This window comes from Haliotis cracherodii, unplaced genomic scaffold, assembly GCF_022045235.1.
Source record: "Haliotis cracherodii isolate W230 unplaced genomic scaffold, xgHalCrac1.p SCAF_15, whole genome shotgun sequence".
NCBI classification, from domain to species: Eukaryota; Metazoa; Mollusca; class Gastropoda; order Lepetellida; family Haliotidae; genus Haliotis; species Haliotis cracherodii.
In genome coordinates this window covers 2,944,236-2,959,829 of record NW_027266270.1, presented here as the reverse complement: position 1 = coordinate 2,959,829, position 15,594 = coordinate 2,944,236, and the positions used below count along the sequence as shown (strand labels likewise).

The following is a 15,594-nucleotide window of genomic DNA, read 5'->3' as shown; positions in this document are numbered from 1 at the left end:
TCAGGATGCAGTCACTATTGAAATACATCACTTGGTCGGGATATTTATCAATATATTCTAGATATTTATATTTTAATTCTTGGTGATGTAGCTGTTGAGAAGGATCCACATAAGCTCAGTATGAGCTCCACATGAGCTTCCATGTGAGTCCCATGTGAGCTCCATGTGAGTTCCATGTGAGTTCCGTGTGAGCTCCATGTGAGTTCCATGTGAGCTCCATGTGAGCTCCATGTGGTCCATGGGAATTCCATAGGAGTACTATGTGAGTTCCATGTGAGTTCCATGTGAGTTCCATGTGAGTTCTATGGGACATCCATGTGAGTTCCATGTGAGTTCTATGTGAGTTCCATGTGAGTTCCATGTGAGTTCTATGGGAGATCCATGTGAGTTCTATGGGAGATCCATGTGAATTCCATGTGAGTTCCTTTGGAGTACTATGTGAGGTCCATGGGAATTCCATGTGAGTTCCACGTGAGTTCTATGTGAGATCCATATGAGATCCATTGGAGATCTATGTGAGTTCCATGTGAGTTCTATGGGAGATCCACATGAGCTCCATGGGAGATCCATTGGAGATCTATGTGAGTTCCATGGGAGTTCTATTGGAGATCCATGTGAGTTCCATGTGAGAGCCATGTGAGATCTATGTGAGGTCCATGTGAGTTCTATGGGAGATCCATGGGAGATCTATGTGAGTTCCATGTGAGTTCTATGGGAGATCCATGTGAGCTCCATGGGAGATCCATTGGAGATCTATGTGAGTTCCATGGGAGTTCTATTGGAGATCCATGTGAGTTCCATGTGAGAGCCATGTGAGATCTATGTGAGGTCCATGTGAGTTCTATGGGAGATCCATGGGAGATCTATGTGAGATCCATGTGAGTTCTATGAGAGCCCCATGTGAATTCTATGAGAGCTCCATGTGAGATCCATGTGAGCTCCATGTGAGATCCATGTGAGTTCTACATGAGCTCCACAAAGGTTCTACGGGAGTTCTACGTGAGTGCCATGGGAGCACCATATGAGTTCAATTGGAGATCAATGTGAGTTCCATGTGAGTTCCATGTGAGTTCCATGGGAGATCCATGTGAGCTCCATTGGAGATCCATTGGAGATCTATGTGCGTTCCATGTGAGTCCCATGTGAGTTTAACATGAGCTTCATGGAAGTTCCATGGGAGACTCTGTATAGGATAAGGTGCCCCCCTCCCCCCTCCCTGTGTCACTACCCCCTGCATGACTCCCTGTAGGTGCATCCCATCACAGTACAGGTGACTAGTCTGTTTTATGTCCTCTGTGTTATTACATCCATTAGTCTGGCCGTAGGTTATGAATGAAATGATGTCACTTCCTGTTGTCCTGGAGACGCCTAGTGGATGTGTTAGGCTTCCTGTATGTAGGACACGGCAGACTGATGTTGAGTAGTCACATGGAGGTAATATCCAGGTTTCCTGACATCAGTACTTCAACCTTCATTTAGCCTTATATTTTTTATTGTGTTTATAGAATATTAGGCCCAGAATTCAATGTAGGCAGTCAAAATCTTTTTGAAAATTGTACTTCCAACTTGTCCAAAAAGTAACTAATACTGAAGATTATTGTTTTGAGGACGTTAGGGCTGGCTAAAAAGATTGATAATCGGAATTATCATCAATGGAAAGAAATATTAATGAAATTATCATCGATAATAACTAACATAAAGTTTGTGATGAAACAGACTTGTTAGTGACAATAATGTCAATTGTCGAAGACGGAAAGACGCTGTTTTTGTTACATCTCACATGTCCACAAAGTAATCCGTGTATAAACGTGGCGTGAAATATGTTGATATCTTTCAGGACTTTCTTGCATATTTGCTCAAAGTTACTTCTCCGATATTTATTGATAATTGATCGATATTTAGTTAGCACTTATCGATCTCTGTGATCTATATCAATAGCCAGCCCTCGAAGACATCAAATTCAGTAATGGTAGTCACAGTAGTGATCATATCATATCATCTTTGTATACACACACAAATATTTGGATCAAATGTTGAGAACATCAGCCGGGGTGTGTATACATTGATCACTGACTCGGACGTTGGCTTTAAGTGATAGTAGATCCTCCTCCAAATACAAGACATCGCTTACACGTTTACATAACTGTTAAACAGAGTTGACATTTTGTCAAAACTATTTTCCCAGTCTAATTTTTTATACTGGTCATTTTTGTAAACCAGCTTTTGTGTAATAAAAAATAAAAGGCCTTATGATCGTAATCTAATGCACAGTTATCTCCCTTTTTCAGTCCCTTCTCATATTTGAGCCTTCTCTCTGTGGCACTGTTGGTGTGCACTCAAGTCCTGCGGTTAAACAGATCATTGTCCATGTTTCATTTTCCACAACATTGGTTTTGCCTTCCTGAAATCAGCTGTTAGACCTCGCTCTGTAATCATAGATATCGGATAAGGTCAGACTTATCATAAGTTGATTTACAGATTCCGACAACCATAAAAATGAAAACAAGAAGACTAAAAATTTGAAGAACAGTTTGTTATCTTCTGCTGAGGGGGCACGGGTGACCCAGCTGTCTAAGGCACCGTGATTCGCTGTGCAGAGGTGCGTCCCTTGGGCACGCCAGAAACCTATGATTGTGGGTTTGAATCCCGTTTCGCCCCGATTATGTTTCTAGGTTTGTCAGCACCATACCCATGCTCGTGGGTTTCACTGTAGTGGTAAACGTCTGAGACCTGCATCACTTTGGGCTTTCCTCCCACATTAAGCTGACACGCCGCAATATACTGTTAAAAGCGGCGTTAAACCCAACTCACTCACTCTTCTGCTGAATACAGATTAACATGTTCACCATAAGAACAAATATGCATGCAAGACAAGTTCTTACAATAGCTTAAAATAGCTTGAATAAGTTTACAATAGGTTTAAATAGCTTGAAATAGCTTACAATGGCTTGAAATAGCTTGAAATAGCTTACAATAGGTTAAAATAGCTTGAAATAGCTTACAATAGCTTGAAATAGCTTACAATAGGTTAAAATAGTTCACAGTAGGTTAAATGATGAGACAAGCTTAGCTAACACAACACACTTGGTATAATTTCAGAAAGTGTTTTGAAAAAAATTAAAAATCTTAAATATATTTGTTATTAATTCTTTTCCACTTTTTGACCAGGATTTTTTAAATAAAAACTTAGAGTCTAAAAAAATGATAGTCTTGGTTCTCAGGCTCCGTCCCCATCATCATAAAGTTAGCCGCATGTTTCGTTTTTATTTCCATTTTAAAAAAACCCAAAAAAATCCTCAAACTTTCCAAGTCCAATGTCAGTCAAATACTGTATTCCAGTAATTTACTCATCAAGGAATACATTTATGTAGGGAGGCCCTTTCCCAGGTTGATTGTATTTGGTTACACAACTGTCTATTTGCTTATATACTAGTTTGAACAACTAAGGAAAAAAAACACACACCGCCCGTCCACACTATATTTTCAAAAGTGATTGCCTCAGAACCAATTATTTTATTTTTTAAGCCTTTTAAACCAAGACACAAGTTGGTCCTATTCAGCAACTTGTCATTTTATATTTCCACACACATATTTTTTACAAATCCAACTGATTATGTTTATTTTGTAGGCTATATTGCTAGTGTCTAGTTAACAACAAAGTCCTGTGGACCCATGAAGATCTGGGGTAGAAAAGGTGACTATGCTTGTCGTAAGAGGCGACCATACTTGTCGTAAGAGGCGACTATGCTTGTCGTAAGAGGCGACTATGCTTGTCGTAAGAGGCAACTAACGGGATCGGGTGGTCAGTCTCACTGACTTGGTTGATTCATGTCATCGTATCCCAATTGTGTGGATCGATGCTCATGATGTCAAACACTGGATTGTCTGGTCCAGACTTGATTATTTACAGATCGCCGTCATATGGCTGAAATATTGCTGAGAGCGGTGTTAAACAACAAAACAATGAATCAATACAAGTCCTGTGTATGTAGCGTGTTTTAGGTGATCAAATCAACAAGCTTTCCATCACTGTCCCAGTAGCATCAGCCTTACATACAGTGAAGACACATGATCTGTTTAACTGAATCACCACTTGACTTTCCACATGTCTACGTATTTTCACAATTTTGTTTCATTTTACTGTCTGTTGCACAGTTAGGGGTAGGTAGACTTTGAATACCACCACATCTCAGATGTCTCATGTTACTTGAAGTAGTATGGCTGGGGACCAATGAGAAAGGTAAGTCTTTCTAGGAGTTTTGTTAACGCTATGGAGAAGGGAGATAACTGCTGTAGGTACCTACCATAATACGTGGTGTTTATGACTTGTTGCGTGTGCGTGTCGACATGACAGTCATTTCTGTATGTCCGTCAGTCTGTACGTCCTTGTGTCATTCCAGTTTCAGCGTGTTCCTTTCCTGCTCGTGAAAGTCAGCCCTACATTCCGATAGTGATGTTCTGCTGTAGAATTGTATTGATAATTCTCAGCTCCTATTTCTACTGGATGATGGGTAGGGACCACTGGAGGTCAAAGGATGCTCGCTATTATCGTTGACGGAGTCGTGTTTGTAAGTCACACCAATCTCTCAGATTATCTCCCCTTTCACAGCTTCGACCCCTGAATGATCTTTTGTTTGACCCTGCATGTATTCATTCAAAGTATGCTTTGGTTGGTTCCACTACACTTTTGGTGCATTGACTGCGCTAATCTCCTGTAGCCATGACAACGACATGTCTGGCTTAACAGTGCTGATCTGCTACAAATTATAACAACTAACATATCTATTAAATGGTTATATTATTGATCTGCTCTGACCATTAATTGGTGACAGTATTGTTCTCCTGTCACCATGACAACATATAATCTGCATACTGGTGACCGCAGCTTGATGTAACCATGGCAATGGATATGTCTAGTCATCACAGTTTCTAATTCTGAATTCACAAATTTAATCTGTTGCAGACTTCCGCTATGCACTTCTTGTTCACTGGCATGGGGTGTATATTCAGTTTCCCTGCTCACACAGCACCAGTGTACAGCATTTAGCACATTAAGCACATTAAGCACGATGAAGCAGTATGAAGCAGTATGGAGCATGTGGTTAGGCTGGATCTATAATAGATACATCATGTACTCTTAAAGGTGCAAAATCGGATATACATATTTGTTTTATACATTTATGTACTAATTTGCATATTTTGATTACTCTGGTTCTTTACAGGATTTTTTTCTTTTTGATCTGACATTAAACAAATCTGTTCTCATTCAGTGATGATTTAAAGTTTTCACAGCAATATCCCGAAGAAGTCCTATATTATGAATCTCCAACCCAGGTAGAATATATCTTCAACAACCCATTCTTGTCGTTAGAGGCGACTAATGGAATCGGGTGGTCAGACTCACTGACTTGGTTGATTCATGTCATCGTATCCCAATTGCGTAGATTGATGCTCATGATGTCAATCACTGGATTGTCTGGTCCAGACTCGATTATATACAGACTGCCATCATATAGCTGGAATGTTGCAGAGTATGGTATCAAACAACAAATAAAAAAACAACAAAAAAACAAACAAACATGAATCCCTTCTATCTCTTGAAGCCAGTCTGTGGTAATTACTGTGGGATCACATAAAGGAAATGTTACCTGAGAGATTTATGTTTCTCTCCAATCTGAAACATGTCAGCTTCTTCTTAACGCCTTATATATTTGCATGGGTTATTAAATTCATATAATATATTACATCTTACAGAATTCCAATTTAGAAATTCAAAATCCTGAAATTGTGATCTTGCACCTTTATTCCATTACAAGTTTGGATTTTTTTTGGTAAATGGTTCCATTTATTTTTAAAATGCATTCCATACCAAAGTGTGTTGTTTTGGGAGACTAGATCCAGTCTACAGCAAAGTCTGAACTGTTACTATGGTTACTAACATAATTCTGTGCATGATGAGTTCTACACATTTCCATCACACCATTTCAAGATTGTAGAGATAGCTTTTGTTTTATCTTTGTTTATGTGGATGAATTTTGATAGATAATTTCTGTTTCTCGCTTTACTCTAGTGTTTTGGTTTCTGATTTCGTACATTCGTCTCATGCTGTAATGAAGTTGCTTCTGCTCAGCTCTAGCCAGTACAGATAGTCTGAGAACTCCAGGAAAGTAGCGTGACTTTTACTACAAAATTTACTTTCAATACTGGGGTAATAGTAAAAGACATAAAACAGAAATTGGTTTAAAGCCGTTCCCGTCAAGTACCACCAGGCTACAGATCAACAGACGTGAGTGAGTGAGTGAGTGAGTGAGTGGTTAGGTGGCTGGGTGGGGTGGGAGGTGGGTGAGTGAGTGAGTGAGTGAGTGAGTGAGTGAGCGATCAAGCGAGTGAGTATCCTACATCACGGTGTGTAAAAGGTGTCGGTCTGCGGCATTTCGGTGAAACAAAACAAAAGGTAAGGTGTTGATACACCAGGCATCATGCTATTGCCAATGTGACATTAAATTTTAACTCACTCACTCACACACCAATCATCACAAACAGGGTGAATCAGAGATTCGAAACCACGACCACAGGATTCTGGCACAGCACATTGTTGAGCCTATACCATATAACTGATATGGGGTATCCCCCTCGTCACTAGGGCGTTATAGCTATAGTATAACCGCTGTGGTATCAGGGCCAGTTACTGTTTTTTGTTTTTCCTTTGGCCTCCAAGTTTGGGACCTTCCAGATAAGGGGAGATAACTCATTTTCCTCTGTTCTCCAATGTGTGCTTCCTGCATGGTACTCTGTGTTCACAAGTAGATGTTCACAACACAGTTTTGTTGATGAAATCGCAGATTGTCTTTCTGTTTGTTGTTTTATCCTACCACATTGTAGACTGTAGTGGTAGGAATATGGGTGTCACCAGCAGCAAGGTCCTGTGATAAACAACAAAGTGTTTGTTTATGTGTACACTTGTGTGTGTGAAGAAGAGTGTATTTGTACTTGGAGGTTCCCCCCCCCCCCCCCCCCCCCCCCCCCCCCCCCCCCCCCCCCAAATGCTTGTGTTTCAGGTCAGCTGTTTTTATGTCATGGTAGGTAGGTCAAATAGTTTTGGTTAATTGATTTTTTCTATGAGTGTTGTGACTATTGACCAATTTGATTAAAATGGAATTCAAGGTTACAAGTGGAAAGTTATATTCAATTTAAAATTGTGAAATTGTGAATTATGTCATAAATATTGCAATCTTTACATAATCATTTCCCTTTTACCAAACTCAGAATAGCAGAATGGCAGGATAGGTCTTCAGTGTCCCATGCTTGTCTTCCTGCAGTGATTCCAGGTCAGAATAGGTCTCCAGTACCCCATGCTTGTCTTCCTGCAGTGATTCCAGGTCAGAATAGGTCTCCAGTACCCCATGCTTGTCTTCCTGCAGTGATTCCAGGTCAGAATAGGTCTCCAGTACCCCATGCTTGTCCTCCTGCAGTGATTCCAGGTCAGAATAGGTCTCTAAGGTCCCATGCTTGTCTTCCTGCAGTGATTTCTAGGTCAGAATAGGTCTCCAGTACCCCATGCTTGCCATCCTGCAGTGATTACAGGTCAGAATAGGTCTCCAGTACCCCATGCTTGTCGTAAGAGGAAACTAGAAGAAGATAAGAGGGGATTGCGGTTATTTCCTAAGATATGGCATACCAGGACATGGGATATCTTAGATAAAGCATAACAGGACAAGGGTTATCTCATATTTGACATACCATGACATAGCATCATGTGTACACCCTGTAGGGCCTTGTGTATACACCATGTAGGGCCTTGTATATGATATTCTGTAGGGGCCTCTTGTGTATACCCTGTAGGGCTCCGTGTATACACCATGTAGGGCCTTGTATATGATATTCTGTAGGGGCCTCTTGTGTATACCCTGTAGGGCTCCGTGTATACACCATGTTGAACTGTATGTCCTGTATGACCTCATGTGTATGCGCTGTAGGATGTCGTGTAAGGTGTTCCGACTAACCTGTGTTGCGTGTACAGTTACAGGCCTTCATCTGCTGTGGACGGGGAGTCTGTCTCGCAATGCATCTATCCTACTGGGCTGCCGGGCCATGTTTGCACTCATCACCTACCTGTTCTATCACCTGGTGGGCTGTAAGAACGTCTCCATCCGCCGCACCAACTCCACCAGCAAGGAACTCCACAACCAGAAAGAGCACTAAACAAGGGCACATAACCTACGCACTGTCACAAATCCTCATCAGGGAAGTGTCCTTGATATAATCTTGTGTAGTCATCAGGGTAGTAGTTTCTTTGTCTTACTAGTATGGGTAGTCGTTGGGAAGATAGTTTTCTCAATTATGAGATCTCCCTGGCTTCCTTCCTCCAAGCAGTCATGGCACTGTGAGTAGCATTGGACTTATTGCATGGTTATGACAGATTAGAGGAAGTGAGGTCAGGTCACTAGGGGACAAGGTAAGGTCATCAAATGACAAGGTCAGGTCACTAGGTGACAAGGTCAGGTCATCGGATGACAAGGTCAAGGTCACTAGTGATGAGATCAAGGTCACTAGACAAAAATGTCAGAACACTTGGGGATGAGGTCAAGGTCACAAGATGTCAAGGTCCTTGGTGAGGTCAGGTTGGACACTGAGGGAGGGAGATGACACTCTGATGGGCATTAATTTTAACCCTTTAACACATTACCAGAAATTTACATTGTTTGCCAGAAAAACGGCATCCAAATGATAGTTTATTATTTAGTCCATCAATTTAAGCCATCGGAACCAAATCAATTGGTGCAAGATTAGTGTTTCAAGATATCTGTTTATTGTTTGATCACAAAACATGATCTCAAAAGCCTGCCAAGATACGAACACCTCTAGCATTATACAAAAAGGGCATTCTCTTACAGGAATCCTCTGCAACTAGATCTACAAGTGAATTCTTCTCAACATATTGTAAACCAGTCATATCAGGCAGAGTGATAAGTGTCGATTTTGGTGGTAGTAGCAAATATTCAATATTATATGTTATATTATGCAACAAAATAAACATATTTTCAATAGAAATACTATTCTAATCTTTCACTAGTTTTGGAAGACAAAACAGCTGATGGTTGTCTAATGTCTGTTACTTACTAGTGAACACTCTTATATTTGATAACAAGTCCATTCTAGGCATGAGGTGCAGTGCATGTTGAGAATGTCACCAGGATCTATATTACTTCTCTGGAATCTGATAGTATAGGGCTGAAAGATGCTTAGCAGTCGGACATTCATGTGTGGCTGTATTCCAGTTGATTGTTTACTGTATCGTGGTTGTGTGTCAGCATAGGTAACGCCTTGTCTCGTCACAGGTAGTGCTTCGTCTCGTCACAGGTAACGCCTTGTCTCATCACAGGTAGTGCTTCGTCTCGTCACAGGTAATGCTTCATCTCATCACATACATGTTCCACTGTCTTACATTTTGAAAGCATCTCATTAATGCTTCTGCTTTGGTGACTGAACACTCGCCAAGTGACATCTGTGACTGAACACTGCTCCAGGAACATCTGTGACTGAACACTCCTCCAGGAACATCTGTGACTGAACGCTCCTCCAGGAACATCTGTGACTGAACACTCCTTCAGGAACATCTGTGACTGATCACTCCTCCAGGAACATCTGTGACTGAACGCTCCTCCAGGAACATCTGTGACTGATCACTCCTCCAGGAACATCTGTGACTGAACACTCCTCCAGGAACATCTGTGACTGAACACTCCTTCAGGAACATCTGTGACTGAACACTCCTCCAGGAACATCTGTGACTGAACGCTCCTCCAGGAACATCTGTGACTGATCACTCCTCCAGGAACATCTGTGACTGAACACTCCTCCAGGAACATCTGTGACTGAACACTCCTTCAGGAACATCTGTGACTGAACACTCCTCCAGGAACATCTGTGACTGATCACTCCTCCAGGAACATCACTGGTATTCATGTTGAGTGGTACTGGTATTGCTTGTCCAGGCTGGACGTTCAGGTCATCACTATGGGCTTATGTGGAAGTACTTAGTGCTGTTAAGTGTATCAGCTGATTTGGTGACAAGTCTTGTGCTGTGGTCAGTGCTGTACTGGACAGTACTAGAGAGCCACTGCTACTGGTCAACTGCCCATGAAGTAGGAACCTCCTGATTGACCCCGTTATAGTGACCTTTGGCAGTACACGTGGAGGGTGAGGTTCAGACCTACCTTGTCCACCCACATCATAATAGACTCTACCAGACATGTGGGAATGGACTCTACCTGACATGTGGCAAGATCCATTGGTGTGGAACGAGAACATGTGCGGACTTCCTGGGTTGGTTCACCAGTAGCTGGCCACTTAAGCAGGCAGCTTATCAAGCAATTAGCAGCAAGTCCATGACAGCTGATAGTCTGCACCTTTGAGTGCAGGCTTAACTCTTGACGACATCTAATGGATGAACCATAGTTAGTCATAATTTCTGATGTATCGGACACAGTGCCATAAAATTCTATAAGTTGTCTTTGGATAAATTGTTTTCCTTGGTCAATGACAAACTGGTGATGGCCTTGTATAGGATCATTACAAAAACACATGCTTTTTCCTTCATGAGAAACCATATTTTATCTGATTTAAGTCTCTTCTGTATGTCAGCCTTTCAGGCAAATTGTAATTATGTTCAGGCACAAGCATTGTGTTCAGTCACCATTATTGTGCTCAGTCACAGGGTCACAGGCATTGTGTTCAGTCACAGGGTCACAGGCATTGTGTTCAGGCACAAGCATTGTGCTCTGTCACCATCATTGTGTTCAGTCACAGGGTCACAGGCATGTGTTCAGGCACAAGCATTGTGCTCTGTCACCATCATTGTGTTCAGTCACAGGGTCACAGGCATTGTTCAGGCACAGGGTCACAGGCATTGTGTTCAGGCACAGGCATTGTGTTCAGTCACAGGGTCACAGGCATTGTGTTCAGGCACAGGGTCACAGGCATTGTGTTAAGTCACCATCATTGTGTTTAGTCACAAGGTCACAGGCATTGTGTTCAGGTGCAGGCATTGTGTTCAGGCACAGGCATTGTGTTCAGGCACAGGTATTGTGTTCAGTTCAAGTTAACATCATTGACCGAATGCTCCCAAACCTTGCCTCTCTCCTAGCATTACAAAAACACTTAAGTCTGAATGTCGGCATTAGATATTGTTTCGGGGAGTGTCTCATGGTTATAGGGATATCAGCAATATAATGCATTCCATACAGTGGTATAACATAATCATTGGTATTTATTGCTTATGGTATTGTAAGTGGTCCAAGTTTGTATCAGTTTTACAGTGTAGTATTTCCATTGCCAAGTATCTGAAGTGTTAGAAGTCAAATATTTTTGAATCCTGACAATCTCATCTTTGTGACACCTCTGTACATGGTGAGAGCTTCTGTAGCCCAGCAATTGTCACAGTCAGCGATGTGATGACTCTATGTCCGTCTCCGAGAACAGAATTAATGGCTGTCCCTGAGCCCATATACTGATGAGGTTGTGACAGTGACGTGTCTGTGTTGAAGGTTCCCAGGACTCTATGGTCTGTGTACACCATGTTCCTCAATCACACAGATACATACGGAGTAGTAAGTTGTGCATTGTCTCTTTAGTCCGGTTATGAAACGAGACCGAGTCAAAGGAGCTCAGTACATGAATGCAGCTTTCCAAGTTCGTCTTTTTGTTAGGGAGCCAAGTGGCTCCTAACATGAATATTTTAGTAGTCAAACCTGATTTTTAGGAGCCAGCATATCTTAAACATATATATTTTCGCCAGTTATGTTTACTTTTAGGAAGCCCTATGGCGAGCAGGAGATAAATTTAGGTCGCCAATCATAGATGTAAGTTGTATTTGGCCACCAAAATGGTCGCTACTTTGAGGGCTGGAATGTTGTGTGAACCATTGCCTGAAATTGAAGCAATGATGTTGATGTAATCTCAACTGTCATTCATCTGGAACTAAATATACTGGTCCAAAATTACAAATATACCACACAGCTGGTATGTATTCGTGGTTGCTGAAGGAACTTGGTGTATACAAACCTGGGAAGTAGTGACGAAGGTATCAGTCCCGTATGTGTGTCGTGCGACCATCCCACCTCGAGCTTGACGATACATAGCTCGACTTCTCATTAACAAGTGATGTGTAATTCCTGTGTTTCTGTTAGTATATATGTGCCTGCGTATATACCCCTGTATGACCACCATGACATATCATCTACCTCATAATGTCTCTGTACCATGCCCACACCAGTTATCTCCCTTCAGACACAAAAACCTGAGTTGTAGCAGCAGGCTTGTTGAGACATACGTTATATACAGAATCAAGTTTCCACATGATTTGGGGAAATGAAGTCTTCAATTGATCAGATTTAAGCTTTCGATTTAGTGTTCCTATCAGTGCCTGATGGAGACATCTGACTGCGGTGTGTTTGTTCGTTGTCGGGAAAACAATATTTAGCGACATCTTGATCTTACATTTTTAATAACAAAAAATCATTCATATGCTTGATTTTGAATATATAAGGAACTTTGAATTGATTACTTAGTTCAATTCTTTTATTAAGGCATCTTCTGGAAGCAAAAAATAAAAAAAATAAAAAAAATAAAAAAATACTTACGGAAGCAGTTTCACAATCACCTCTTGCACCGTACATCATCTAGGTAGATTTGTATCATCTTTCATGACTCGCACATGGCCTGGAAGGGATTCATTTCCAGCGTGGATTGGAAGCAACCCAGTTAGGATCATCCTACATAAAGCAGCTGTCTCACCTCATGCACCAAGTCAACCGTCATGTCGTCACGTCATGTCGTCACGTATTCCATGTACACGTTTGTTTGTCTGTTATAGAACACACAATATACCTGTGGAAATGTTATATCATATAACAAATATCATGATGCGCACCTGTCACTTATTATGCTTTGTTAATGGAAGTTTAGGAGTTCAGTCAATGAGTCTTGTATTATGATCTGTCCGTGGTGGAGGCGCCCCGCTGCACAGCAGAGAGACAGCAAAACCTCCCACTCAGATTCCACTAACTCACTCTTCCTTTCCGAATATATTTTAAGGTTATGTAACCTTCTGGTAGTATGATCGGCATTATGTCTCACTTTGGCACTCCACTTGTTGAACTGCACTTGATAAAGTGAAACCTTGTTTGTCTGGACACTCCACATTCTGGACGTTCTCGATGGGGATGTATATCACCAAACTAACAGTGTAGTAGTGGTAAAAGTGTTCACTCATCACGCGGAAAGGTTCGATTCCGATTCCCCATATAGGTTCAATGTGTGAAGCCCATTTCTGAAATCAAAGTCATACTTTTGACAGGTTGGCCTTGTATCAATGTGCAAAGCATTTCATAATAATTTAGAATGGGTTGTCTGGTCCCATTGCCCAAAACGTTTGTCTGTAATCCTAAATTTTGCCTTTTCAGTGTCTTTTTCACTAGATTTTAATCTGTACATTTTAGGTTTTATCACCTGGACGTTCTTGAATTTCTGCTTGACTGGGGCATCAGGCAAGTCGCTAAAGCCCGACTGTTGAACAATATGGTCACAGTTGCCATGGTAACTATTGAGTCAGAGGAAGGCAGAGCAGGATGGACATATTATTTAAGTTGTCGTGACTTCTTGTTTTGTTGCATTGGTGATTGTCAGTCATTGTCAACATGTTGCTGGTTGTCATAGCAACAACAGATGTTGCATGTCATACCCCGACGTGTGTAGCCATGGAATCAGTGTCAGTCGGACAACCTGTTGTCATGGGAACAGTGTCATATGGACATCCTTCATCAATGTTGAGTGTTGTCGAAACTGTTCAAACATATCAAACTCCACAAGTCATTGTTAACAGCCAATATTCATCTTTTTAAATTTGTCTTTTAGACATTTAGAGACTGATCCTTAAAGTTATCTTTTTTATGAAATGTACAAATTTTATCAAATTTTGTAAAATAATTTTTTCTTATAAATTTCGAGCTGAGACAGTAGCGAGATTAGCATGAAGTTTGTATGGTTTAGTGGTAGCGCATGGAATAATTTGCTTGTTCTTATGGAGTCGATGGATGCAGTTGCTGTGACAGCATCCATCATAGCCCTGTAGAAGTCATGTCTTATTATAGTCATCTCACTCCAACACACCATGTTCAGAGCATTGATGTATATTTTGTGAATAAAATGTGAATCTTTAACCTTGATTCTTGTTATTTTGAAAACATTTTTTCAATAACAATATACCCTTAAGTAATGAGGGCCTAAGACAGATTTGTGACAGGATCTGCTGTCAATTTGAATCCCAAGGTTAAAAGATATAGGCTTGGTTCTCGGGCACCGCCCACATCATCATAAAGTCTGCTGCACATTTCATTTTTATTTCCATTTAAAAAAAATAAAATCATAATAATCCTAATACTTAAAAACTATGCAATCCAATGTAGCATGCAGTTACTTCCCTTTACGGCACATCTCTTGGCGGCGGCAGTAGGAGTGTTTATGCTTGTTTATTGGGAGGCAACTGTTATGTATGTTGGTTACATACAAGCTTGAACAAGCAAAGAAAACCACCACCCGCCCCACTATATTTTCAAAAGTCATTGTCTGAGAACCAATTCTTTCATTTTTTTAAGCCGAACATGCTCCTTGGTTTGTCAATTAAATGTCTTCAACCTGCACTCATGTCTTGAGTGAGAGTGATTGAGTGAGTGAGTTGGGTTTAACGCCGCTTTTAACAGTATTCCAGTTATATCACGGCGAGACAGCTTAATGTGGGAGGAAAGCCCAAAGTGATGCAGGTCTCAGACGTTTACCACTTCGGTGAAACCCACGAACACGGGTATGGTGCTGACAAACCTAGAAACATAATCGGGATTCGAACCCACAATCATAGGTTTCTGGCATGCCCAAGGGACGCAAATCTGCACGGTGAATCCCGGTGAAAGACGACTGGGACACCTGTGCCCCCGGTAAGGTGAGGTGGAGGTACCAGGGTATGAGGGTTCGTCTTGAAGCATGTCATTGTATCCCAGTTGCGTATATCGATGCTCATGATATCAATCACTGGTACAGACTGCTGTCATATAGCAAGTTAAACAACATCTAGCTCTCTCTACAGCACGACGCTGTATCCACTACGCCACAGATGTGGGTCAGGCAGTGATGGTTGTGTCACTGCTCTCTGACTGCCACAACCAATCATGACACAACAAACAACAAGAAAAGAAGAAGCGATGTGCAGAAAACTACATTTTATATTTAATATATTTAGTCTATGTACATGATAAGAAACATATCTCCCTAAAATAACCACAATGAAGTAATTACAAAGACAGTTTTCACAATGAAATGTAAATACACTGACACTAAAATCCACAGATAAATGGTTTCATATGACAGGTCTATAACCCCTTCATGCACTTTGTGCCACACTGACATGATGACTGTATTATACTTCAGTAAAACTCCCCCCCCCATGCTGGTACCTAGATTCCGGAAATGGAAATGTAGTTAACATACAAAAAATGCTCACTAACACATCACTAGTAAATGTGCTTGTTCTGCGGGGATGTT

General features: G+C 41.2%; 1 protein-coding gene across 5 annotated transcripts in view; it reads left to right on the top strand.

Moving 5' to 3' along the window:
* LOC139462174 (tumor protein p53-inducible protein 11-like) overlaps positions 1-14,192 on the top strand; it is a 257,602-nt gene extending 243,410 nt beyond the window's left edge. For 2 of the 5 annotated variants that reach the window (XM_071243713.1, XM_071243716.1), the window contains exon 6: positions 8,021-14,192. In XM_071243713.1, coding sequence (XP_071099814.1) covers positions 8,021-8,202 — 182 coding nt within the window. In that variant the 3' untranslated portion in view covers positions 8,203-14,192. Of the gene's footprint in view, positions 1-4,400; positions 4,569-6,070; positions 6,294-8,020 lie in introns of those variants that run through there. The other 3 variants (XR_011653015.1, XM_071243714.1, XM_071243715.1) reach the window with 3 other exon arrangements.
* Positions 14,193-15,594: the final 1,402 nt, after the last annotated feature.